At 49.5% G+C, this 26609-nt stretch overlaps 1 protein-coding gene across 2 annotated transcripts in view; it reads right to left on the bottom strand.

The window, feature by feature from the left end:
* Positions 1 to 26609, bottom strand: part of rassf5 (Ras association domain family member 5) — a 48131-nt gene extending 21522 nt beyond the window's left edge. The window contains exons 1-2 of one of the 2 annotated variants that reach the window (XM_036532112.1): positions 25654 to 26609; positions 6586 to 6698 (exon numbers count right to left, since the gene is read on the bottom strand). In XM_036532112.1, the coding sequence (XP_036388005.1) occupies positions 6586 to 6698; positions 25654 to 26551 (1011 nt within the window). In that variant the 5' untranslated portion in view covers positions 26552 to 26609. Of the gene's footprint in view, positions 1 to 6585; positions 6699 to 17606; positions 17741 to 25653 lie in introns of those variants that run through there. The other variant, XM_036532114.1, reaches the window with a different exon arrangement.

Consider the following 26609-nt stretch of genomic DNA (forward strand, 5'->3'; position numbering starts at 1 on the left):
TCAACCGTCATCGCTTCCTCTTCCAAGCAGAGAGAGAGAGAGAGAGAGAAAGAGAACTGCCACAGTGCAGAGCTGCCGCCCTGCAAAACACCTGATATGCAAAGCCGGACCCAAAGAGAAACCGGCTGCTGAGATGAAGCCAGGGTCACACTCGAGCGTTACCACGGCGAATCAGCCATGTGAACGGGTGCTGACTCTTTCTGTTCTCTGGCAGAGCAGGCTTTGCCGAATAGAAACCTGCTTTAGAATCTACTTGAGCCCGAGGGTTTGCAAACCGTAGCCTGTCCATCTGTAGCGGCTTTCATAAGAATGAGGCAATTATTGCATTGATGAACAAGAGAGCCCCCTCCCCGCCCCCCCCGCTGCACCTGCAAATGAAAATACATGCAGGTTGTGCTGCCAGCCGAGAGCCCAAGGAAAGGCAGGAAATGACTTCTGCTGGAGGGGAGGGACAGATCTCTGTATTAGACTTGACACTCCAATCACAGTCCCCACATTTGTAAATTCAGTTTTTCGGTTTTTCAGTAATTCAATTTTTACAGAGGTTGGGCACAAAAATTGAATTCCAGCTGGAACAAACTACACAGCGCACACGCTCACTCACTCACTCACTCACACACACACGGAAGCACGCACACACACCCATGGACACACACGCACGCGTGCACACACACAGGCCTACCAAAACAAACACGGTGTTAGTACTTTGTACTAACATCCACGTATTAATCACGGGAGCAAGAAAAGAAAATAATAAAAACGGGACAATGACCTCCAAACATAAGCGTCTGTCTACCGGAGATTATTGATTAACAGCACCAACCTTTAGCCCCTCCCCCTGTGCCCTTTCATCCTGACCTTGGGTGTAAACATCAGTGGAGGGCGGAGTCAATGACAACGACAGAGCGTGAGGTAATAAGTCATCTCAACTCATTCATTATACCACAGACATATCAGAGTCCCCTGAATGGGGGGAATCCACAATCCACACTGCGTCACCGCTGTTTTTTCCGTAGCAGCACTCAGGGGAGGTGTAATGTGCGTATGTGTGTCACTCGTAAGGCAGAGCGTGGGCACACCTATTTTCATGCCTTTTGTTGGGCTGCTTTTAAACATCTGCAACTGGAAATATTCTCACCCACATTAACTGGCTGTTCAAACTCGCAATGCAGTATGCCACTGGAACGCTTTTCACTCGTCGCTTCTCTAATTTAAATAAACAATGGCTTTACATTCGTAAAAGCAAAGTCCAACAGACCGACAAGATTGCAAATAAGCACAGCGACAAAGCTTGAGAAAAGGTCTGAAAATCTCTTAAATATCAACAGTTTAAAATCTCTTTGGGCTTTTATTTCAGGCTTATTATTATTTTCCATTTTCCTTTATGATTTCTATGTTTTTTTTCCAATGCTGTAGGGATGTGAACCCTGAAGAAGTGTTCGTAACCCTCTTTAGGCACAGACACAGAGTTCTATAGGGCCTATAGACAGAAAGAGAGCTCGGTATCCACTTATGACAAATTACTTGGAGCTCTGCTCTCCGCTTTTATTATCATAATCGACTGGCGAGTACTGAGGTGGGGGGGGCAGAGTAAAGACCGCTCCACGGGGAGGGGTATCGACAAGAGTCTGGAGTCAATAGCCTCCACTTAATCAAACAAGAGTCTGGCCCCTGAGCCGGGCCTCACCGGGGGGAGCGGGCGCGCAGTGTGAAAAGGGAATCGATCTTAGCTTGGATGCGCTGACCGAGCCACGTGCTTAAAAAAAAAAAGAAAAAAGAAAAAGACTTCTTAGAGAGTGAGGATGTGGAAAATGACAGGGGCATTCTGGGGCTTTTGGCCGGATCGATAACACCTCACTGTCTCTGTGCTGACACACAGTGTCACTCCCGTATACTTTCACTTTCTGGACGAGACTGGGACGCGATGGTCCTCACCGCAGAGCAAGCTCCTCCCCGGGATGCCAACCGCAGTCACTGGGGCAGCTAGGCCTGTCCTCTGAAAGACTGATCAGCAGCCTAAGAATAGAAGCAGTCCAAGAATAATCATCGAGGGCGAAAAACCGATCGGCATTTTCAGCTCGGTTTACGCTTTCTTTGAAGATCAATACGTATTTGAAAGCGAACCCCAGGGAAAGCATTTACTGGGCCATGGTGAATGCACAGCACGTCACCGGGCCTGATCATTTATGAAGGCTTTGTACTTCAAACAAAAACACATTGTGTAGGTTGTGTACACCTTTAAAAAGCCAAGCCTGCATGGCTCTGGAGGAGAAAGACGGTTAGCTACATTCTCCCTGTATAGCGCGGCGGGGGGTCTTGCAGCTCTCGAGCATCAACAATGCGCACAGGTATACGCAAACCGCTTGCAGTACCTGAAATAAATCACCCTCAAAGGCTGTGGTAATGCGAGCAGTTTACATTTCTCATTGCAGCGCAGTGACACAAAACCCCGGGTGAGAGGGTGACGGCGATCGGCCACACAGAGGACATCCACGTGACGCTCGCGCCCCACGTAAGGGTGCAGAGACACCCGATCCCTGCCCGGGGTGCCGGTTTCAGGGCGCGCTGTGACCGGCCGTGTCACGGTGGCATCGCCGCGAGCTTCGTCTGGAACCCGCCGCTGAATAATTAAAAAGCATCTCTCCATTCCTCAGGTAGCGCAGACACGCACACGCTGGCGTGGCCTGGGGAGAGAGAGCGGCACTCGGCACTGTGCTTACTGAATGCTCTCTGCACCTTCTGACACAAGATGGAAAGAATATGTACAACAGGATCCGGTCCGGTAGTCTTCTGTGTCCTTGTTCCACTGTGTCACCCGGAACTTAACGTTAATTATGTAGCATGGGGTGTAAGCCTATATGCAATCGAAGACAAAGGTGTAGAACCGGGATCCTGTCATATACTCCACAGGAAAAGCAACAGAGTTCCATTCAAGTAACAGAGTGTGTGCCTTTTCCACTGCCTTTGGAGGTGTAACTGACCGTTACACACCCGGTTTTTCTCCTTACATTACATTCCTGTTATTTAGCCTTCCTGTGATGTTCCCTCTCCCATGACAGACGCACCTCCAGTGGACCAGTGCTGCCTTAATCACATCCGACTGACTCCTACATGGAGTGTGCCAACCTCGCCAGCTCATTGATGGGGATCGACTTGGCTGACCCGTCACTCATTGCAGTGTTTGGAGGATCCCATGTGTGTTATAAATGCGTGGGCCCTTTTTCTGGTCGCTGATAACTGTGCCGTAACCATGGAGTGGGAGCAGCCTCACTCGTATCTGCACATGTCAGAATGGGCCCTGTGGACGTTAACTTCTCTTTGAACACAAGCAGACAGAGCCTCCCGCTGTGGGCTGCACGTCACAAACAAACGGTCATGACAACCCCCTCCTGACAAAGACGGGTAACAGATAAAGTCTCCCTCCCTTCTCCTTTGGCCGGCTTCATCCCAAACCGAGCCCGGGTTTGTATCCGCAGCGTACAGCATGCCAGGGAACACGCCACGGTCACGGAGACCGTGTTCCAGAAAGCACCGGCAAAAGGAGTCTGACCACAACGGTAAAACACACCTCATCTTGCGCTGGCTATTTTAGCGCAGTAACCGTGGTGCGACCCAAAGCAGAAGTGAGAGGTGTACCGGCAGAGAGGCTCTGCATACTGTCCTGCGTCGTGCGCATGCACGCACGCGAAGAGGAAGTCAGAGAGGAGCCAGAAAAGCAGCTGCCCTCACCACACCTTACCAACTACAGCACCCGTTATGTCAACTTCTAATAAATACCTTCACAAAAACCTTATTTTTCTGTGAAAAAAAAAAAAAAACTGAACATAAAAGACAATGCCAAAAAGACACACTCAGTATCTCTACGGGAAAATACAACCCCAGGCAAGTACTTGATTGGACACACCTGTACTGTGAGGCTTTGTGTACTTAGTGTGTGTTCGTTATGTCTGACTGAAAGATGTCCTTGTGTTTCCCTCTTTAAAAAGTGCCCTTTAAAATCGATCACAAGGAGTTTTGCGAGCCCCTTGAAAGTTATTTGTGCGGCACAGCCGGTGGGCAGTAAAAGAGGTGGGGCTGAGCGCGTGGGTGCCTGGGGCGACTCAGGACAAGGTCAGTGGTGCCTGGAGGGGTGGTCTGTGGGCCAGGGCGGACGGCCGACCTTGCGTGACCAAACAGGAAACGGCCTGGGTGAAAATTCGGCTTCATTGGGGGCGTCGGTGCACACAGCTAACGTTAATGCTAATGCTAACAGATCAGCACATGGCTCACGGGGGGAGAGAGGAGACGCCTGAGCCGATGATTACTGAAGCTCATGAAACCCTGTTGCTCCGAGGGCGCATACACTGTGAATTCGTGATTGCACCGCATTAGGGTAATGCGCTCTGAGAACAGGAGTCCCCTAAAAACGACACGCCTGTTTTGATACACGCTGCTGGGCCGATGACGTGAGAGAAAAAAAACAAAATGCACGTAGTATAGGAGCAATATTCCACAACAAAACACTGTGAGGTAATATATGAAAGCAAATACCCTGTTAACGCACTGCAGCTTTTAAAATGCGCTGGTTTTTTATATGGTGAGATTAATGGAGTCTCGATGGGAATGCCATCTGTGTTCAATCTCTCTCCTTATAAAGCTCAATGCTGTACCCAGTTGGGTTAATATGAACGAAAACCTTTAAAATGTAAAGCGCTGGCGCCTAAAAAATAAACACATCCATAAAAATATGCAACAGACGAACAAACCTTTTTCCTCCAGCCGTGAGCTTGTGACTGGGCTTTCTTTACTCTTAAAAGCCAGGCTTTAAATATTGGCTTAGTGAGGTAACATCCTCTGACTCATTCGAAGGATTGTGCGGGTGTGTGGAGGTGATTGATGTCGTTATTGTAATTAACTTGTAAGAAAAAAAAAATCAATTTTTGTTGCCTTATCAGTCCAGCATGTTGTGCGAGTGCTTTCGGTCTTTGCTGCACTCAGACTGAACGCTGCGATGGGGCTCTCATGTGTTTATGTAGCGATGGTTAACATGACCCACTGCTGCCCTGTGGTGGGTGATGGGAACAGACCTGAACACAGAATGGACCTGAACCCAGAACAAGTGATTCCATAGTAAAAAGCGCAAAACACCACGCTTGTTTCCATCCTGTTCTGGGACAGGGTAACACTGCACGCTCTTAATCATTTACCTGTTCAGTGCAGCTGTAATTTACAGGCCCCCCGAGCCGCCCTTGCACAGTTACATACTGCGTGTTTCTCTCCCTTGTTTGGAGACGTGTACGTGTCTCTACTGACCTCTACCGATTCAACCACTCTTTTGTCGCTCCCTGAATGCAGGGAATTCCCACGCTAAATTTGGGCACAGGGCAGTCTGGAAAGACCGTCAACCTGAAGGCGGATATTTTAAAAGGCAGAGCACTACAAAAGAAGAACACAGGGGCCTCACTCTCACCCGTGACTAAGGGAGAGAAAAGCAAAACTGGCCCAGCTGAAGTGATAATGTTGCTGAAAGTATCAGATAAAGAAATGAATGCCCTAAAATCCCGGCTCTGACCAATCACGAAGCAGTACAGCGCCACTGATCAGTTCCAGCACTGCTGAAGGGAGGGCGGAGGCGGACCGGGGCACGGTGGGCCGGGTGACTGTGGGCGTTGGTTGTAATGCCGGGCGAGCTTGGCGGTGCCCCCGCGGCAGAGACAGATAAGCTCTGGCAGGCCACTGCTGCTTCTGCCAGGCCCCTGGGTTCCCTTCCTCCGGGCCGCCTAGGTGAGCGGAACAATGCACAGAGCGTGTCTGGGTGAACCCGAGCTCGGCTAAGGCTTTCTGGCAAACGGAGCCGGAGCTCCTTCTGTTTTTTTCCCACAGCGGCACAAACCCACGGGTCCTTGTTTGCATTTCTCTGTTTCATTCCCTCATTGTCCCCCCCACATCACTTTCTGTTTGGTTCAGCCACAGATTTCGCCTCAGAGCACTTCTTAGGCTCCCCCTTTTCTCCCTGACAACACACTCGCCATCCTGGTCCCTTCTGCTACTCGGTTTCTGAGCAGATGGCAGAGTAATAACGGAACCTACAAGAGGTCTGATTCTGGAGTCACAGACCTCTGTCATCAACTTACACCTTCAGGGACCTTCAGGGACAAACAACCTTTCTCAACGTATGCAATACAAGTGATTTATTTTACACCAGCCAGTAGCAGTCAAGCCATTTTCACGTCAGTAGCTTCTTTACCAAATGTAATGGGTGGGAGTCAGCAAGTGAGCAAGTTTCGAACCGAGGTTCTTACTGCTCGCTGCCAACCCCTTACAGCCAGCGTCGTTGCCAGTTGAGCTAAAGGCAAATTGCCGTTAGCCCGTCAGCAGCAACCCTCGGCTCGGCTCAGCTACCTGCTACCCGCTACCTAAGGCTTTTTATGCAGGACTCACACGAGCTATTACTTCAGCTCTGCTACACAAATACTATCAACATGAGGCTAAAAGGCCTCTTTTACCAGCTATTATTGTTCTATAAGGGTCCACCTTCTGGTGATCCAGAGTTTTGTACAGTGATTTAATGTAGGGGGTAGGGGGACGGGGGCACACTCCTCTCACCTTCTCCTGGGGCGTGGGGGCTGGAGACGAGGTGTCCTCTGATGGTTTGTCGCGCTGGTTGCAGTCCAGCTGTACGAGACGCTCACATTCCAGGTGACACGTGTAGCTGCAGTCTGGGGGAGGGGACACAGAGCACACAGCACCAGTCAGGGTCAAGAAACTACAGAACCACGCACCAATCAGGGGCTGGGGCATAACGTGGGTGGGACTTTCACCTAAAATCACAAACCTTTGGTGAGATAAAATGGCTGCTTAATGAATGTAGACAACACTTACGCACACTGGGGATTTTATGATGGTACTATTTTTTCCAATATAAATGACTTTATTTCCAATCCTTTGCCCTTAATTTCGTAATGCTTAGACACGCTTCACATTGTTAAAGCAAAGAGGACTTAAATATATCTTGCTGACCTTGGCTGGTTAACACGTATTAGGTGTACGCTTAGGACTGTGCAGCAAGCAGCCCTGTGCCATCAGTAATAATACAGAGTGGACTGTGATTGTGTAAAATGCCTTTAGTGGAGCACTGAAAGAAATGACTGCAGTCAGAGAGGACATTTCACAAGTGCTGCCACAAAGGAAGGTCACACCAAACGCGATAGCCATGTAGCCACTAGCAACTGGCTTCTGTCATAATGGGCATGGGTGGTGGGGGACATTGCTTTATACATCAACAGCCAGCATCAAAGAAAGTCTGGTTTCTCTGCACATCTATGAAAGCACTGTATGTATGAGTGTGTGGGTGCTCCCATTGTCACTGTGTACTGGTAACCTTGATCTACTTGCGACACTATGCATATAGTTGTGAACCTGCAATACACCATTTCCTATCTTTTCTGTTCAAAAAGAGAATACCTGATTACAATTATACACAGAATCTTCACACATGGTATTACAGACTGGTTCTGTGAATGGGTTTGTTATTTTCTGGTTCAATGATTCAATGGGAGAGCAGATGATGGCGTTTTCTGAATGTCTGGCTCCACCTAGTGGCCCTTTGGTGAAACAGACAAAATCAGCTGAAAGCTGTAAGATTCCATCTGTCCCCCCCCCCCAGCCTCTCTGCAATGCACAGCACACGAAGACCTTTGAAATAGGAGCTGAAAAGCGAAAATTCCACAATGTCAATGAGGTGACCACTGCTGACCACACAGCGCAAACAGAGACTGTTCTCTGGTTCAAAGCTGGGGGAGGAGATCCATGCAATGACATCAGTCAGTTGATGAAATATTGAAATAATCTTCATTAAATGGCTATTTACGAAAACAGCCCCTTAAAAATACCTTCGGGTTTTGAATATACTGTTTTTATTCAAATTCAAATTCTTGACCTCATTTTCACCAAATGTAATAAGCCAATCTTATCACTAGATGTCAGTAAATTTCTGAAATTCTACATCCAGGAAGAAAACCAAGGAATGCACATGTACAGTACTATGAAGACGGATGTGAAGGCAGACATTTCCTAAATATAATGACACTTTAATTGACAAGGCATCACTGTAACCTGCAGAGTGCACTGAACTTATGACACTCAATATTATGTTTCTCAGATTTGACGGGTTCTCAACGTATAATGACACAATAGGGTCAGTGAAATTACAGAAAGCACATTCGCCACGGAGACCGCATCTTTGGGGCTGGGAACACAAGAGGCACTGAAACAAACAGCAAGCAGGGTTTGAATAATGCTTACTTCCCAGCATTCCCGTTGACTGAAGTGTTCTCAGCGCTTTCTCTGGCACTCATTATGTGAAGTGGGCTGCGTAACCGAGGAAACCTCTCATCGAGGCTTTGAACGGTGCAACGGAAACCCTCTGAAAAAAGCCTGACGGGCATTCAGAAACCAGTGCGATTTCACAGTCTCGCTTTCAACTCGACGCGGCTCCAACGTTTCAGCTCAATAGGTTATCCCTCCTGCGTTTCCTATACGGCTTCTCATGCAATCTCTTGAGAGAGTGTTGTTTTTGCACTGGGCAATGGCCATGGCAACATTGTGAGTGGATATCTCGTGTTAAAATGTGCAGAGGGTGTTTCTGTGAGAAAATAAAACTTGTGGAGGGTTTGGATAGATTTATAAAGCATTTATTCATCTGCCTTGTTAGGGCCATTGACTTGGGACCTCAAACTAAACACCTTCTCGGGGGTCTGTTTTCAAACACTTGACGCCTTTTCAGACCACATGAAATTACTTTCAAGCCCCAATTACAGAGACACGCTAAATGATAACTGCACAGTAAAAAGAACCAGACAATTTCTCCCAGAACAGCCCTTGGTGGCCTCTACGTGAGACCGTTAACTGCCTACGGCGTTACCATGGTAACCATCGAGGATTCTTTAAAATGGCCCCCTGATTAAAGACGTTGGCTTGTGCCGATAATTAAAAGAGTGCCTGGGACGCTTTCTCGCTGCCTGATCTCGGAAACAATCGTCACATCGCAGTTCGAGGGGCCGATTTATCCACTGGCCGTCTGTAATCAGGGCCTGCATTCGGCGCTGTAATCTAGAGCAGTGGACAGCAGAGTGCTGCAACCCCTCCACTGCCAGCTGGAGGGTGCCCTGGAAGGGTGCGAACCGAGCACCAGATTCCAGAGGCAGTCCAAGTCAAACAGCCGAGGAGGAAACGGGTCGGGGAAGGCAGGAAGTACGTGTCCATCCTGTCCTCCCATTCGCCCCTCCAGCTCGAACCCGCCCAGCTCGCCCGCCTGCTCCATGGCAACCCTGGCACGGGACCTCCCCGGTGTATTGCTAAACAAACAGCCCCTCCGGCCATCAGGAAAAGCAGGCTGTTCCAGTGCCGCATCCACTGGTGTCAGCCGGGGGATGCCTGGAGCCTGCCTGGGCTGGGACTGTGGCCCCGGTGACCCTGACAAGCTAGCAAGCAGTGGGCGCGGGGAGCGGCTTGACGTGTGAAAACGGTCCAAGTCCAGTCCCACAACCCACCCTGTTGAATGCTGCAATTTCACTATCAAAAAAGGTCTGCCAGCTTGGTAACACATTCACATTCACCTTGATGTAGTCTGACCTTTATTTTCTGTTTCTGTTGCACTGTAACTGCGTCAGTATGCAGCGTGGGTAAAATGAAAGGGGGATCTCCCGAGTAGGCGCGTTTCAGCCATGTCTGGGCCACAGCGCTACAGTCGATGGGGACACAGTTAAATGGACCACACAGGATCAGCAGGATTACAGGTCAAAGCTGTGCAAAGCCTCATTCACACGGCCCTTTTGAGCCATAACTCACCGAACCCCCCCTTCCCAATGCAGATTAACAAGCTAAACCTGGACATATGCTCTCCCTGTCCCAGCCACGCATGTCGTTCTTCACCTCCAGTCTGAACCCCTAAATGTAATAATATGGGTAAGGGGAGGGGCTCAGCCAGACTGTAATACGTTAAGCAGCAGGTACATAATTACAACCTTGGGCTTCTTGGGAGGACGACTTTAATGCAGAAATAATAGGAGATTTTCCACCTCGCCGAGCAGCTGTTGGAGTGGATGGATATTTCCAGACAGGGTTTGTGTGTGTGTGTGTGTGTGTGTGTGTGTGTGTGTGTGTGTGCGCGTGTGGGGGGGCTCCAAAGACAGGATGCCAGTCGACCGCTGAAAGGCAAGAGGCAGTTGTGATCTCCTTAGAAAATCCTTACGCATCAGCAGGACAGAAACTCCTGAGGCTGCACTCCGAAATTGATCAACTTTGCGTCCTACATTCAATCCCTCTGCATTCTCCTATCTCTCCAGCTATTATGCCACCGCACTTCCATAGAGAGAATCACACATTATATATAAGATTATCAATGACTGAACAGACTAGGGGCCTTCAAACTTCTTGAGAGTCTATAGCCTAAATAATAAAGTCTCCGTTAAGGCAAAACATGCCTTAACAGAGACCTTATTATTTATAACATGCCTGATATGAATTATGACACCTTTTTGTACGTATAACTAATTTTTGGCGTGCTGGAGTAAGACTGTGAATCTTAAAGTAATCTGAATCTCTTTTTCAGGCACCAGGCACTGAAGCTGCATAACACAGAATCTGCAACTGTGCACATATTATGTAAACCACAGTATCATTTATTATACCACCACAGAATTAATTGACACACTGGCCATAGTCCAATTACTTTTACTTCATCAGGGGCACTGAACCCTGGTGCAGGATGGTTGCACTGTCAGTCCCTGTGCTGTGTTGAAATTAGTGCAACCTTCCATATCTGAGAGTGAATATAGTTTTAAAGAGAGCTGGGAATCTGCTGGATTAAGGGCCTCCAGCACTGAAAGCATGTAGGCTTGATTACCCAAATTCTAGGAGGTGCAGTCAGCTTGGAATGTCTGTATGTCTGTCTGTCTGTCTGTATGTATGTATGTACTGTTTGCAAGTGTGTATCAAAAATAGGTTGTCCTTTTTGTAACACCTTTACATGAAAGGAACAGCGTGTCCCAGGCTTGGTCCTCCTAACTGCCTGTATTCACAAGCGCCTTAATTTAGCCATGCTGAAATCCATTTAAAATCCAACTACAGTACATGCAAGGCATACAGCGTTCAATGAGTGAGTACTGTAATGTCACAAAGGGACCACTAGGGGAAGCCTGTGTAGAATCCATCAGAATCAAATGGGCTCTAAAATTGAATTCGACATTTAATATTTTAATATTTGCCCCTTGATGTTATTCAATCATGAAAACCCTTGATATTGATTCATGAAATTAACAAACAATATGTGACAGAGGTGAAACTAAAAATAGTGAATAACAAAAATACTGTCACAGATGATATCAAATCCTCAAACCATTGCATTTTCTTATGGCTTAATACAGGTTCTGAAGTACAGAGACCTGTCCTTTCCGCTGCATGTCCTTGTCAGAGTCACTTTTTAATTGAAGTAAGAATGTGCTTGAAATAAAGACATCAAATGACTGTAACCACACATCAAAGCAAAGTGCCTCCTGCATTTTCACACAAGAGCACACAGAAGGGGATTCTCGGGTTAAACGCTCTCACGTTCAGAAGTGTCACTTCCACTTTGACGTACTAGATGAATGCCACAGAAAAAAGCAGCAGTCAGCACTGGAGGGGAAGCTTCATCAGAAACCCCCCCCCCCCCAATGGATGCGCTGGAATTCAAGGGGAGTTTTCTGGAGGAACGCTCAAACCGCTCACTCGTGACCCCCATCGCACAGACATGCACACACACACACACACACACATATAAAAAACACACACAGTCGCACAAACGCCTCAGCTTTTGACCCGACGTTTGGTACGGTCAGCACTTTATCAGGCTCCATTTTCAGTTCTGCCTTGACTGCGATGCTGATGGTGACAGCAGTGGAACAAACCCTTCTTTCGCCGTCCCCCCCCCACACCCCCACCACCCACATCCACCCCCCACCAGTGTCAACAACATTTCGGTTGTTTTCGCTCAGCCCTGCCGGGAATCTCACCCCCTTGACCTTGGGCCGAGCACTCCCCCGAAATACGAGCTCGTGAGGATGTGTGTGTCACTTAAGGGCGTTCCATGAAGGAAAGAGCCAAGAATTCAGCGTGCGATTAGATTTTTTCTTCCCAGTGACAGAGCTGAAGGCATAGCAGACACTGCAGGCAGTTCTCTCTCAGGGAGCACTGAGCACTGCAGGCGGTTCTCTCTCAGGGAGCACTGAGCACTGCAGGCGGTTCTCTCTCAGGGAGCACTGAGCGCGTAGTTACGCGACGCGATTCACACGTGCGAAACAGGGTCCGTGTAGTGTTCGCGGACACATGGACACCATTAGGGTAATGGTCATGTTTGCAGACATAAACTGACTAATTGGGGCGAGCGGAGGGCAATTAGCGGGCGATTAGCCACATAATGCCCTCGCTGTGTCCCCCAGGGCGACCCACAAACAGGGCAGTCCACCACAGCGGGGTGGGAGGGGGGGGATTTAGGAGACTTAGAGGACACCTAGGGCTGTTCTCTGAACACTTGTAAGTGGTTTACCACGCAAATGTCCTTTACTGTGTATGCCTAGCTTGATTCTCATTGGAAGAAAAAGTTGACAGGTATTTGAAAATGAGCCCCAGGGAAAGTGTTTAATTTAGCTGAATGAACGGAGCACATGCAAAAATGTAAGTGATTAAAAGTGGGTACGGGGATTTGGGGGGGGGGGGGGGGGTTGGGGGGGCATTAAAGAGCCAGTACTGAGAGGAGAAGCAGGGAATCATTCATCCCCTCCACTTCAGGCTGAACCCTTGACCCTCCAGCTGCCAGACAAGCTGAGCCACCTGGCAGTCAGCCCCGCTCACCGGCCCCCCAGGACCCAGCCCATCACAGACCCAGCACTGTTCCCCTGCAGGCTCCGACGGGCCATGCATACACCCCCCCCTCCCTCCACCACCCCGCCTCCCTGACCAGCCGCTCGGCCTGAAAGCCTCCGCTCTCTAACCCACAGCGGGGGCCAAAGTCAACATGTACTCCTGCGGCTGAACCCGCTGCGCACGCCGTGCCCTCACACACACATACACACACACACGGTGGAAAGAAAACACACACGCTATATCTTCAGGCCCCTGCTAACTCCCACTGCCAATAGCACACACATCTGGACCTCCCTCCCAACATCCCTCTCGCCCTGCCTACACCCGTTTCTCCTTCTCTCCACCCCTCTCTCACTCCCTCCTTCCCTCTCTCTCTCCCTCTCCTTATGTTTACCCCCTCCATGACTTGTCATTCTGCCTGCTTCAACAGATGCAGATCCTTGAACTCTCTGCTTGACTATGTACTCTCTCTCTCTCTCTCTCTCTCTCTCTCTCTCTATCTCTCAGATACCCAGAGACATGGTATTCTTATGAACCCCAAGGGGTAAAGGGAAAAGCTTTCCAATGGAAATACAACCAAGACATTATCTAACAAAGTAAATAAGTGGGTGTAGAACCAGGCAGCCAGTTATCAAATGTGGGGACACTGTGGCTGGGGCCAAGAATCAGGGGATGAATTTCATGGCACTGAACACTCAAACATCTCTATCCCCCCCCCCCACTTCCCTCCTTCTATTTCTCTCTCTCTCCCTCCCACTGGAGGGTATATTTTTATAAGTGATAATTGCATCTGACTGACCTCCTTGCCTGAATGCAAAGATATGGACGTGGAACTGGGTCTGTATTGAACAGACAAGGTGCCAAGAAGCACAGCCTATGATATAGCTGCGTGGAAAAAACATCATAGCTACAGTCTCACTGGGAATTGCAGCTTCTTAACTAATTTAGATAGGCTTGAAACTGGTGGTGCATAAATTACTGCTGCCCAGGGAATACAGTATTTCTCTGTGATCAGGGCCATCAGCACATCACCCCTCTGTTTGTGGAGCAGACAGCATCAGCAATAAGTCACTATGTACAGCCTAAACTCAGATCTGCCTCCCTGTAAAGCGCTGATGGGAAATGCAGGCTTGTGTAATTTCTGTTCAAGCCGCCCGCGGATTTTTCAAAGTGAACAAGCTATGAATTTTTATTTTATTCTGAGGACTGGCAATCCAGTGCACATCAGATATGTTTTCCAGCTGCTGATTCCTTGGTGACCGGCACCGTTGTCAGGTTAGCATTCCAGTGATGAGAAATGGATGACATGGGGGGGAAAAAAACAAAAACAGAAAAACGAATCAGCAGCAACACCCCTCCTTGGTGCCAGACTCCGGGATTCCTGGCATCGGCGCGCTCCAAACATTTCCACAAGGTTCCATCCTGCCTTTTACATCCCTCCCCGGTGCCGGAGCCGTTGCCAGAGAAACGGTGAGAGGAGAGGGCTACATCGGAAAAGAGGCATCGCTCACTGCATTTCACTGACAGGGAGTGAGGAGCGAGCCCAGAATATCTAAGGCCTGACCAAACACTCCACGATCAGCCCCTGGTCAGTCACTCTGATTAACCAGCCTGCTGTTTGAGGAGGCATTAAAGTGATGCACTGTGGACTGCAACAAAGGCCCCTCTGCTACGCAACAATCCGGTTCCTCATTATCAGCTCTCTGCAGGACGGTCTCATGTAAATGCCATACACAAATTAAGGCTGCAGCAATTTATCTACACAGCCAAGTTTCGCCATCTTCTTTTACCACGCGACAGCGGTTCGGGGACTGCTGTATCGATGTTTTTTTGTAAATTAAATGTGAACACAAACGTCCATAGTTCCACGTTAACTATATAACCAAATCAAATCAGTATGTGTTTTTACATTTTTTTTTGCTAAAGGCGCTGCCACTAAAACAATGACTATCTTTAGCTACAAGTCACATGAGGAACTGTAGTTCTGGGCAGTGGAAATGCCATGCAGATGGGATTTATGTCATCTGAGTGATGATCTCCTAATAGAGAAGAGTGTTGTTGTATGCATCAAGTGATGATACATATCATGACTATTATTACATATCATTAACATTGTATATGTATAGTATCATACGGAACATCAAGCATGGAGATCTCAAAAGCCCTCAGAAGTAAAGAAGGGTCTAGCTAATGAGTGTGCTCTTCATTACTATAGAATTAGATTAGCAGGGGTGAGTTTTCTATGGGAGGCAACCATGTATGGATCCTATTGAGAATTGATACATGGGATCTTATGCTAAATACCACAAATATCCATGTACTGTATTTGTCAAGTAAATTCTGTATATTTTGAAATCCATTTCACCAGACCACTGATTACTGTGATTTGTTGATCATGACAACTAGGAAGCTAACACATCAGTTTCTGTACATGTGGTTGACTGAAGTCTTACATCATTCCCACACTGTAAGAATCCACTGCCAGCATCAAGCATGCAGCCAATGTGGTAGTAGGCATGCATGTTTTCAGTACAGTGCTTTTTGTCCCTAAAATATCATAGTTTATGGTTATTTTTAAATACTGATTTTCCCAGGAACACCCAGCATTGACCCAGAAATCAGGTTATTGGCCAAGGTGGATGACACACACCTGGCTGCTTTTGTATGTTGGGTTAACAGAAGTACAGGCCGGCAGAACGGATTCCATGCACCCTATTGCAACCCTGGGTGGGGCACCAACGATGCACGGCCGTTTACAAAGTCTCTGAAAAGTTCTCCTGCCTGTACTACTCAAGCAACCCCTGAAGAAGCACCATGCGCCATAGGACACGAGCCACAGTCAGAGGCCCTCCTTACTGAAAAACCCCACCCAGCATCCGGTGCTCTTCCTAGCTGTGATCAACCCTGCCACGCAAATCAGAGAACATGAGGAGCTTCACAGCTCAAACTGCTGATTCTATCTGTGGCCTGGGAGGAGGAGGAGGACGCTCACTCAATGAGCTCATCTTGTTTTTCAAGCTCTGACAAACCAGTCTTGAAATGGAAATTTGGAGCCAGTCACCGCAAAAAACATATGTCCTCAACAAAACATGTTCTCCAAGCCGAAGCCAATTTCATTCCTGGACCTGTGTCAGCTGACCTCCAAATTTTATTTGTGAAAAGCATTGTCATTCACAAAACATGACTAAACAGTCCCTGTCACTTCTTTGAGAACTCTCCATTTCTATTACACAGATAGGACATCTATTGCTGGAGTAAGCCCCAGCAGAAGTCCAGTATTTCCTCCAAAGCAACTGAGTGAGTACTCGACAGACAACTGCCCCTCTGTCCCTGGTCTGGGGTATGTAGCAGTGAGGCACTAAAGGGTGTAAATGTTTACCTTGGTGAGGTGATTTGAACTAGCAGGAAGGTGAGAAGCCTAATTTCAGACTCACTGAACAGCAGACTCCAGGTGCTCAGTGCAGGAACAAGCACCCGGATAGCGCTCTGAGGTGGCCAACACTCTGCCTGATGGGCTTCAGTTTTACTGTCCGTATAAACCATGTGGAACAAAAAACACGAGCCTAATAAAATTAATTCAAGGTTTTTGGAAAAATATCACCATTAATAAAATCAGCCTGTTTGGGAAAAGTGTTTGGTTGGATGCACCAAGTTATTGGCCCTTAAGGGACAAAGCTTCATCCAACTAAAATCTTTCCCTGTTGTTTTTCTCATTGAACCAACCCAAGTGCCTTTTAACGACTATGACATGCAAAAAATCAGAGATAGTGGAGGCTTTCCAGGTGCAGATGTCCCGGACGCGGCCGACAGTCTGCTTTATCACCCCAGAAAGCCGAGCGCGTTGGCATGCGGGGATAGAGCCCCCACGCATCAATTTGCGTTCGTTAGCAGAGCAAAATAGCATCATATTTTCCCAGCCGCTGTAACCAAATACGCTCCAGATCAATTCAAAGTTCCATTTCAAATCCCCCGCAGCAGGCTGCCGGGCAAAGCACAGGGCTGCTGAGAACACAGCCCTGGTGTCGTATTCCCCCTCGGACCTCAGCCACCCTGCGCTGACTGCCATCATTCAGAAATATGTACGGACAGCCTGCCGAGCATCTCTACCGATCGGACTCGTTCCCTTATAAACGGCCGTACGCATTCACCTCTGCTGCCTCTCTCAGATCACCTTCTGATTCTACATTAGCGCAGAGCAGGCATCCCCTGTTTCACAGGGCTGCTGGACCTGAACAGTCGCATCATTGTGCCCCTTTGAAGGTTTTCAGGTGGCGCGGCGGTGCTTTCCGCGTCTGCCGCAGCTCACGTCCCCCTCTCTCTTGTTTACTCTGGCATTGTAAGCGGCGCTCTGTTACCCAGGCGGGCTGCTGTTTAACGGATCCCCCTTTCTGTTCCTCCTCACATGTGCAGAGCACAAACAAAAGGGAGAGAGCCAGAAAGAGAGGGACAGAGAGGGAGAGGGAGACAGAGAGAGAGAGAGAGAGGGCTGCGGACTGCTAGAACGCTCCCTTTAGAATACCGAATCGGCAATGCAGCGAGCGCTTTCCTGCCGCTGTGACTGTGTAGCACTGGCAATGATCTCAAATCCCCCTACACTACACATCAAATATCGCCCCCCCCCCCCACCACCGCCAGCACCACATCCAACCCCACTCTGCTGTGTGTGAGAGGAGCAGTCCCCCCCCCCGTCCCCCATCCTCCCCGTCCCCCAGAGGTGACCCTACCTGAGAGCACCAGGGAGCTGCTGCTGCTGGATCGGCGGATGAGCCGCAGGCCCTCAGACCAGGACCGGGACTTGGGCAGGCGGCGGAAGAGCCGGCTGAGGCGCCGCGACACCTGTCCGAAGCAGGCGGTGGCGCCGGCCTCCGCCCGCCTCTCGGGCGTCATGCCGGACGCGGGGCCCCGCGGCGCGCCGGCCGCTATCTGCGCGGGGCCGGGGCCGGCGCCATGCCCGCGCTGCCGTCCCGCTCCGCTGTGGTGCGCCGTCGGCACGCTCGCGCTGCGCTGTGGGCTGCTCGCATAAGAGGCTCCTCTGAGTCCACCATCGCAGCCTGCCGTCGGTTTTGGGCTGCGCTCCGACGCCCCCCCGCCCCCCCCGCCGACGCCGCCGCCGCTGCTGCCGTGCGCACGCCGCCCCCCCTGACACCGCCCCCCCCTCCTCCTCTGACCCCCGCTCGCTCGCTCGCTGGCTCACTCGCGCCCCTCTCTCTCTTCCTCGCGCGCCCGCGCTATCCCCCTGTCTCCTCGCACAGTGCGGCGCTCGCCCCGTCCACTGCAGCGCCCACACACCCTCCACTCTGCAGCATGGTGCTGCTCGCACTCCTTAAAGGCACAGCAGCCCTGCTTACAGCAGCAGCCTCTCCTTTCCCAGGACCCCTCGCCAGGGGACGCCGGATGCTCCCTGGGGTGCCCCCCCTCCTCCTCCTCTCTGCCTACAGGTTACTGACGACACTCCGCGATCCGTTCGTGGGGGGTGGATATCCCGAGGGACACGTCTGTCCCCTGCTGCTTGTCTCTGCGGTGCAGGTAGGCAGCCGGGGTTCACCCGCCGGCTCCGGCCCGGGTTCCGGCCGATCTCACGGCACCGCGGCGAGCAGCGCTTCACGCGGACCGCGGCAGAGCTCTCCCGGAAAGGCGGCTCATTAATGGAAATGATATGCGCCGCCCCGGCTATAAATAAGCGAGAGCAGGGGATGATGGGACCGGCTCCCCGCTCCCCGTCTCCAGCGAGGCTCAGCCCAGATCTGTCCGTCCTCCATCACAGCTTCCGTTCAGTTCCTCCCACAGCGAGGGAATTTCTAACGCAAAAACACAAGTATGTTTACTGCACCGTTTCGCAGCCTTTGAGCAGGTTTCAGTGCGTTTACCTGGGCGAGCACTCGGTCGTTTGGGCCACAAACACACACTCACGCGGGAGCGCGCGCGCGCACGTGCGCACTCTCACACCCACGCGGCCGCGACGGCCTCCCGGGCGGGCAGACGGCGCGTTTTTTTGCCACCCAAGCTCAGCGGGGCAACGATACTTACATCATCGTTACACCATTCGGCTGCCAACACTAATCCGTCAGCACTCCCACCTCCAGCTCTCGCACGCATTGATCGCCATATTGATGCTCTACATCGCGCTCGTTTATATGCTGGTTCGGTTACACGGACCTCCTTACGACACGCTGTTTTAAAACTGGGCTGCCTTCTCTCCTGTCTCACCTCCCCCTTACACACCCACCCTCTCCCCGAAGCACAGGACCAGACAAGGACAGCCTATATTTAGCCGGTGACGGAGCCGCTACGGGTTCTGTCAGATCTCGGCACCAGCCGCAGTGCTCGCACACAGTGATCTCTCACAGAATCCTTCCTGTTCTCTCACCCACCTGTTCCGCATATCCAACACTCCCACAGCACAATGACTAACATACATCCAGATGATTCGGGCATGGAGCCAAGCCACTGAAACACAGGGATCTGAAAGCTTAATTTAGCCATTCATACACCGAAACAGGAAGTAATACATGGGAAAAGGTGAAATCAGAAAAGTACCAAAACAGTGTTTATATACTGACAACTAAGATACTGACAATAGCTAGCTTTGTGCATACATGTTACATTACTAAATGAAATTAATGTAACGTTAGAATAGTATCTTAAAAATAGTATTGTAAAAGTATGTTACAAACCAAATCCACTGTTAGCGAAGTATAAATATATTTTCATATTTATACAATATGTACACAATTTATATCCCCCATAATGAAAGTTGTACATTGTATCCATTATAATGTATTTGTTGACATAAAAAAATCACTTCAATTTGGAATTCTATATTTCGGCATACATTGGTTTTTCAGCATACTTCCATATGCGGTACCTAGGCCACATTGACAATCTAAAACTTGAGCTGATACCCAGTCCGGTTTATACTTGTGCGTGCCCTGCACAAATTCTCCGAGCACAGCAAAGATAGTTCATAAAAAATGCTGAGGTCCCTTGGACGTCACTCCCCTGTCCTGACTCAGGCCGAGGGCAGAGGGGACAGGAGCGTGATTCACGCAGTCTGAGAGGAGAGAAAGCTTTTCCTGTGCATGTGGCTGGCGGGTGCTGATTAGCCCTGCTGCTACCTTCCCCTCAACCACGTTTCTCTGTTTATCAGCGAGGGGCACAGGGAGCTTAGCACAGCTGTGGTTCTCTTCCTTTTTTACCGGTGAGGGGCACGTCGAGCTTAACACAGAGACCAGCTGGGTTTTTCTTTTCTCAATGAGGGGCAGAGTGATCTTAACACAGAGCCCTTGACTGTGCTCCCCACATTATCTGCTGGAGCCTTAAAATCTTTTCCGGCCCGTTGACTATCTGCAGGCGTCCGGTTGACTGAGGGGAGGAAAATTCCTGTGACAAAAATGCCAAAATGGAACTCGGAAAAGGGAGGAGGATCGCTGATAAATAAAATTAAATAGGCCATGTCAAAGCAGATGGCCCATTATGCGAGGGAGCTTGAAATAATAACGTTGGCGAGTTTGATAATCACAGTGATTATCATGGCGACATGATTACGCCTATCATTTGTTGTTGCGGTAATACAGAACACAACTTCTCAGAGCTTATCAGTCATGCACAGTGGGCCATCTACTCCTCACTACATCACACAGAGGAGTCTTTCCTGTTTGCATTGCAGGACAGAGGGCAGACTTTCACAGTAAAAGTAGGGATGCTGTGAAGTCCCTAAAACTTCATACTGCAGATATCACGAGTCTGTGGTTTTTCTCAGAAATGAAAAAGAAACTATGCTGGTGTTTCAGCTGCAATGATGACAGACTATATCTCGGGTGGCTAAAATTGTGCGGTCTGCTGACACCTTCAATAAAAGGCAGAAACTGCACTGACCGACTGAAGGAGGAAAAAGAGGCAGGAACATGACATCTGGGACTTCCCTCGTTGGCAGAGACTTCGCTGGTTCTCGGAGCCTGTAATTTACCAGCGGGGATGTTTACTGGGGCTGGTCTCTCACTGCGCTTTGTTACGGGTGGTTTCTCTCTGGCTTCGCATTTAACATCTGCCCCATGTGACCTCAGCAGTGTGACTGAACAAACAGCACCCAACAGGCCCGACTCTCCGCTGCATAAGTGAGCAGCGACACCCACCCACGCCCCCCTGCCGAACCCTCACCCCCCTCTCCTACTTCAGAAAACTCTATTTGCTGGCAGAGAAGGTGAGAGCTGCTCTACGCAAACACTCGGCCCCTGAGGAATCTCCCTTCCCTCTCCACGACGCCTCAAAACTTTAATTAAAAACTAATCCGACAGCTAATTCAGCCGTGAGGTCTAATCCATCCGCAAGACAGCTAAAGGCCGTTTTTGTTGTGTCAGGGATTACGGGCAAAGACAGACAACGTGACACCCTTGATCTGGGATGGGGGGCGTAGGACGGGGGGTGGGGGGGCAACCGAAAATTACAGGGATTAGAGTGGAAAACATGGACGGAGGATCTGTAATCTGTCTGCCCATGCTAACCGTGCAGACAGGACGGACAGCTCCATCCTGTGAGCCGGCAGCACGCGTCTAGAGCGAGGTGTCATCTTCTCTTCAAATCAAACCGTGCTGGCACTAACGGGAAGCGATGGAGGCAGCGTGCGCCTTTTCAAAGCTCGCAGCTCGCAGCGACGGGTGCTCTGCGCCTCCCAAGCGGCAGGAGAATTACTGAGAGCTGCGACCAATAAAACGACCCTGGAATGAAACCCAAACAGGCCATTATCTCAGGATCTCTCCGCCTCCCTTTCAGTTATGAGGGGTAGCTATAGTTAGAGGAAGCTCTGAGGGCCCTATCCATTCTGTTTCTCGAGGTCACGGAAACAATGCCCCGCTTCAGAGGATAAATTTGACCTGCACCACAGAGATAGCTGGGAGGTGCTTTTAAAACACAGCAGAGAGAAAATGCAGCGAGGGAGAGAGAATAAGAGAGAGAGCACTGTTTAGGGCTCTGACATAACCACTAGCCTTTCATTAGCCATATATAATTGTGGCCTCTGAGTTTCGGCACTGATTTGAAGTGTTTAAGAACCCCTGTCTTTAGCTGTATCGACAAAAATCACCACCCAGAAAAAAAGAAGCCTGACCATAGATTAAAGCTCTCGGCAGAGCAGCCAGCTCAAACACATGTGCTACCACACACACTCGAAGGAAAGACTGCGTTTCGTGCTCCAAAAGCTACAAGAGAGCTTAATAGCCTGGAACAGACAAAGGACTGTGGAGGGATAGAAGATTTGCACTATATGTACGCTGGGCTATTTCTCATTGATCAATGTGTCAGTGCAGGAGATGGGAGCCAATGGTGATGGACAGAGGCAGAATGCTGGGATAGAGCTGGGATAAAACAAAAATGGCCAAAGGCGGCTGTGCTGGCCTTCATTATTAGCATAAGTATGTTAAGCAGGTACTCTGAACAGCAAGCGAGTCACCATTCACAGCGTTTCCCCTGATGAGCCTGTGAGAAAGCAGATCGATGTCTCTGTGGTAAAAGGGCAGCCAGTCTGCTTGACAGAGGTCGTGTGGCACGCACAAGGTCACTCAAGGTCATTTGGGCTCTTTTAAATGCAAACAATACAAAAATGCTCTAAAAAATTTAGGTCCAAAAGACAAAATCTAGATTATGTTAACCCAAGCAGGTACTTACTAAGAGTTTTAGTAAATGCCTGCAGTGGAAGAGAAAGCAGACGCAGTTGGGAGCATTTCTCCTCTGGGTTATAGCTGAGTACAAGTGGGGAAAAGGTGAAAGATTTTCAGCCGTCAGGCCTTTATCCATGTCTTATTAAATGAAATGCCCATGCAGGACTGTGGCAGCAGTGTCAGGGCCTGATGGATACTGTTAACTGGGTTAGTGTAACTCAAGAGTCCCTCGCCGCAGCGCTCGAGGGATCGCGCCAGGCAACACGAGCCGAGCCCCGCATTGCCGATGCCCGGCACTGCGGATAACAGGGCCAGATGTGATCCCCGGCTCTTGTGGGGAACACGGACTGCAGCACAGCGGAACGATGCAGCATGCTGTTAAACCTACCTCACAAAAAAAAAAGGTTGTTCATCACTGTCTCTCCGGTGAGGACACCATAGCTCACCCTGACCTGGTGGCTCGGTGGCCGTCTTAGAACCGAGCAAACGCTGGCTCGCTTACACCTGCCGAGAAGCGCAGAAGCACAGCCAGGAAAGAGTTAGCACAGTGTCTTTAGGAGGCGTAGTAAACTGTCTCGGTTGAGCGAGCGGCTCCGGATGAGGTGATAAATCAGACCCCCTCTCCCTCCCTCCCTCCCTCCCTCCCTCGCTCGCGGCAGGGGCCCGCGGTCAGAGCCCCTCCATCACACCGCTGCGCTCCTGCTGACACACTGCCAGCTCAGCAGAGTCCCGACACGCCGCGCCCCTCGCGGGCGCAGGCCACTGCGGCTGCCCTCCCCTCCAAGGAGGGCAGGAGATAAAACATCTGGTGTCAGGCAGAGAAACGGAGGGACACTGCGTCCGTCAGCTGACGATAACGTCTGTCTGCACCTGAGCAGCGACCGTCAAAAACCAGGAGAGGTCTCCGCTTTGTTTCTGCCTTTTCCATTGTGGAGAAAGCGGGTATGATCTACCAATAAAGCAACTGCACTGTATGCATCTTCCTGAGCCAAACATGTACTGCCCCTGTGGATGTGGTTGTTGAATTAAATTGAATCAAATTATTCTGACATAAAAATGTTCTTTGCTGACTAAGACTTTGTTTGGGCAGATCAAAATGCCACCCCCTCCCCTGCAAAAAAAGGCCTATAAGAGTGATGTCATCGGCCTGTTAAAACATCGGCCTGCTATTTGGTGTCTGATGAATGTCAACAGTTTTGCTACCATTCCACATCACTCTTGTGTGTGTGTGATGGCTGTCTTTTAGAAGGTTCTTCCTCTTTATGCTTGACTTACAGCATGCATGACATAAACTCTGCAATGAGCAATAACATTTTTCTGCTTTGTTAACACTGGTTAAGCGACCCAAAGACAACTTCATTAATTCCAGACTGGGTAATTAAGCCCATTGCGGAGGTGTTATCTGTCCTAGGTTTATTTATTTATTTAGTTATTTCTGGCAACAAACGCCGCATCTAATAGACTCCGGAAATCTTTCTGCTCTACTTACAGAGAGGGTTTCAAATAAACAACCACATATACAGACACATATTCGCTCAGCAGCCCATGAGTGGCTAGGAGCTCAGCCTCCTGGGAACCTCGAAGGGGGGAGTAGGAGCTGTCCTTCAGCAATGTTCTGAACACAATGCTTTAAAACAATGCCCCCTGCAAGGACCACCTCTCCACCTCCCCTCTGCCGTGTCCCTGACGCAAACCGCCCTCTCCGGCCGAGCGCCTCATTTCCATACTGCGTGCTGGGAATCAGCAGCTACCGGCTTTTCAAAAGCAACAGAAAACAAAAACAGCCTATAGGACGAACAGCAAAACAACAACAGCGAGAGAAAGGACGGAAACAAAGCCGCTGGCGTTAAATGGTTCAGTTGTCCACATCCCCCAAAGCGAGAAGCATGCGAAGCATGCATTCTCATCAGAGGGGGAAAGCACTTCAGAATTGCATTAATATGCGAACGTAGTTAATGAAGTGTACAGGCTCGCGAGAGCGTAGAACAGCGAAGTTCTGCGGGACGTTCGGCTGAGGTTTACGCCGGTGTACTTCACCCTTTCTGCAAATGGTAACGCAGGCAAAACCTTTACATAGGTGAAACCAAAGCTTTTTAACTGACACAGACAGCACGTATGCATTTCTGTGCTGATATTTTTTTACAGCCAGGGAATCTGCTGAGTGATAAAGAGTAAAAATTAACGTTTGAAAATGCATATTAAACGGAGGTACTCCATATCCCAGATCCTCAGCACAGATCCTGCAGTTTATGGATCTCTGCTCCCCTCTGAAACACACAGAAATACTCTGAGGAAGTCCCCTCAACTGTTCCACAAACAGAATATCTGGTTTAAAAATGAGAGTCCGTTACAGAGGCTGGAAAAAATGGTGAACACTGCATTCATTTTACTGGCAGCAACCTTGAAATCACTCCCCGGAGACATTCCCCCAGCCAGTATCCTAGCCAAGTACTTACAAGTTTAAAGACAAGACATTGCATTTCTATATGAAGTGCCCTGGTATTTTAACATCAAAGCCAGTCAAACATTGCCACCCCAACCATAGCTTGGTACAGTAAATTTAATCATACGTATGAAATTGGTTTATCGTTCCCTTTCGTTTTTGGTTAGGGATCTGAGGAAATTTGAGGAACGTTGCCAACTTGCTATTGACTCCCTCCGTTTCTGTCAAAGAAAACTACTTTTCCACAACTTTTCCATCTGTTGCTGTCACGCGTTTTGGAATAATAATAATAATAAAAAAAACATCACCAACGAGAGCAGGTTGTCAAAGTGTCAAAATCACACCCCTAAATTTTGAAAACAAAGTATAGCTTGTCCTTTCTCTTGTTGACGGATAACGTGGTTCATTGCAGGGCGTACCTTCACTTCTTGTTTTTATTAACTGTTATACGGCACAACGTATCATACACCACAGCTGTTTGAAAAATTTTCCACCGAGTTAAAGTTCATATTTGTAGAGTGGCTAAAAACAGATCGACAGATAAGCGAAGCAAAAAGTCATTAAAATTACTCATTTAGTTATGTGCTTAGCTAGTGTCATCCTTCTGTATGTTCTTTTTAAATCCGTTATTTGCGCACTTTAACAGAACAACACATTTGAAATTGCAATACCTACTTTTACACTTCCTGGCCTCGCCGTTGACTTGACGATTGCAAACGTCACACCAGTCCTGTGTCACCGATCTGGAGGTGAAAAGGTGTCCCTCTCCCTTCTCCGGCTTCACTCTGGGGTCCTGGGTAAAGATGGACCATACCTCTCTCCTCGGAGGGTCGCTGCGCATCATCTTTACCACCCCAGACCTTCCCTGCGTCAGGATGGGCACCCTCTCGCCGCCGAGCCATTCCCCGTACCCGTTTTCGTCGCCCAGTGACCTAAAGTCGAGATGTTGGTGCACGGTGATCTGGGAAGCGCGTTTCCCCCCGGGTCTGTGGAGGTGCGCGTGTGCTGTCGGGGAGCCGTTTGACTTGAACGCCTTGGAGTCTTTAAGTAAACTTCCTTGCCCGCCTGCAACGGGACTGCAAACTTGTGTGCAACTCGCGGTGCCGCAGCTTCTGTCAGGGCTCCGTTTCACTTTCTTCGATTTCACATTCTCTCCGTCTTTTCGGCTCTTATTTTGCAAAGTCTGGCTCGTGTCCCCGGCTACCGTCAAAATTGCCCGCAAGTCCCCACATTTTGAAGACTTCCCCGGGCAAGTGCTGTCCGCCACCACGCCGGCCGTGCAACGTGGCTGCTGACCGATGTCTACCACGTAGCTGACACCGACTCCGTTCTCCGGAGATCCGCGGTGCTCTGGAAGATGAGAATGATTTAAAGATGCTAACGGTCCTGAGACTGCGGTTCCGACCTTTCCCACCATGCTCTCCGCCGCTGCTGCACTCCTCCTGGACTTCATTTCGCTGGACGATTTTCTCAAAATTTTCTTCCTTTCGTTCGCCGTCAGCTTCTTCAGAAAGAGCTGTTGATCGTCGAGGTGGTGCTGACTCGTGTGCTGTCCGAGGGTTAGAGACGCCATTGCTTGTCTACGGGCGAGCAAGCAGTGTAGCAAATGTAAATTAAATTGGAGCGGCAGC

The sequence above is a fragment of the Megalops cyprinoides genome, chromosome 6, assembly GCF_013368585.1.
Source record: "Megalops cyprinoides isolate fMegCyp1 chromosome 6, fMegCyp1.pri, whole genome shotgun sequence".
Taxonomy (NCBI): domain Eukaryota; kingdom Metazoa; phylum Chordata; class Actinopteri; order Elopiformes; family Megalopidae; genus Megalops; species Megalops cyprinoides.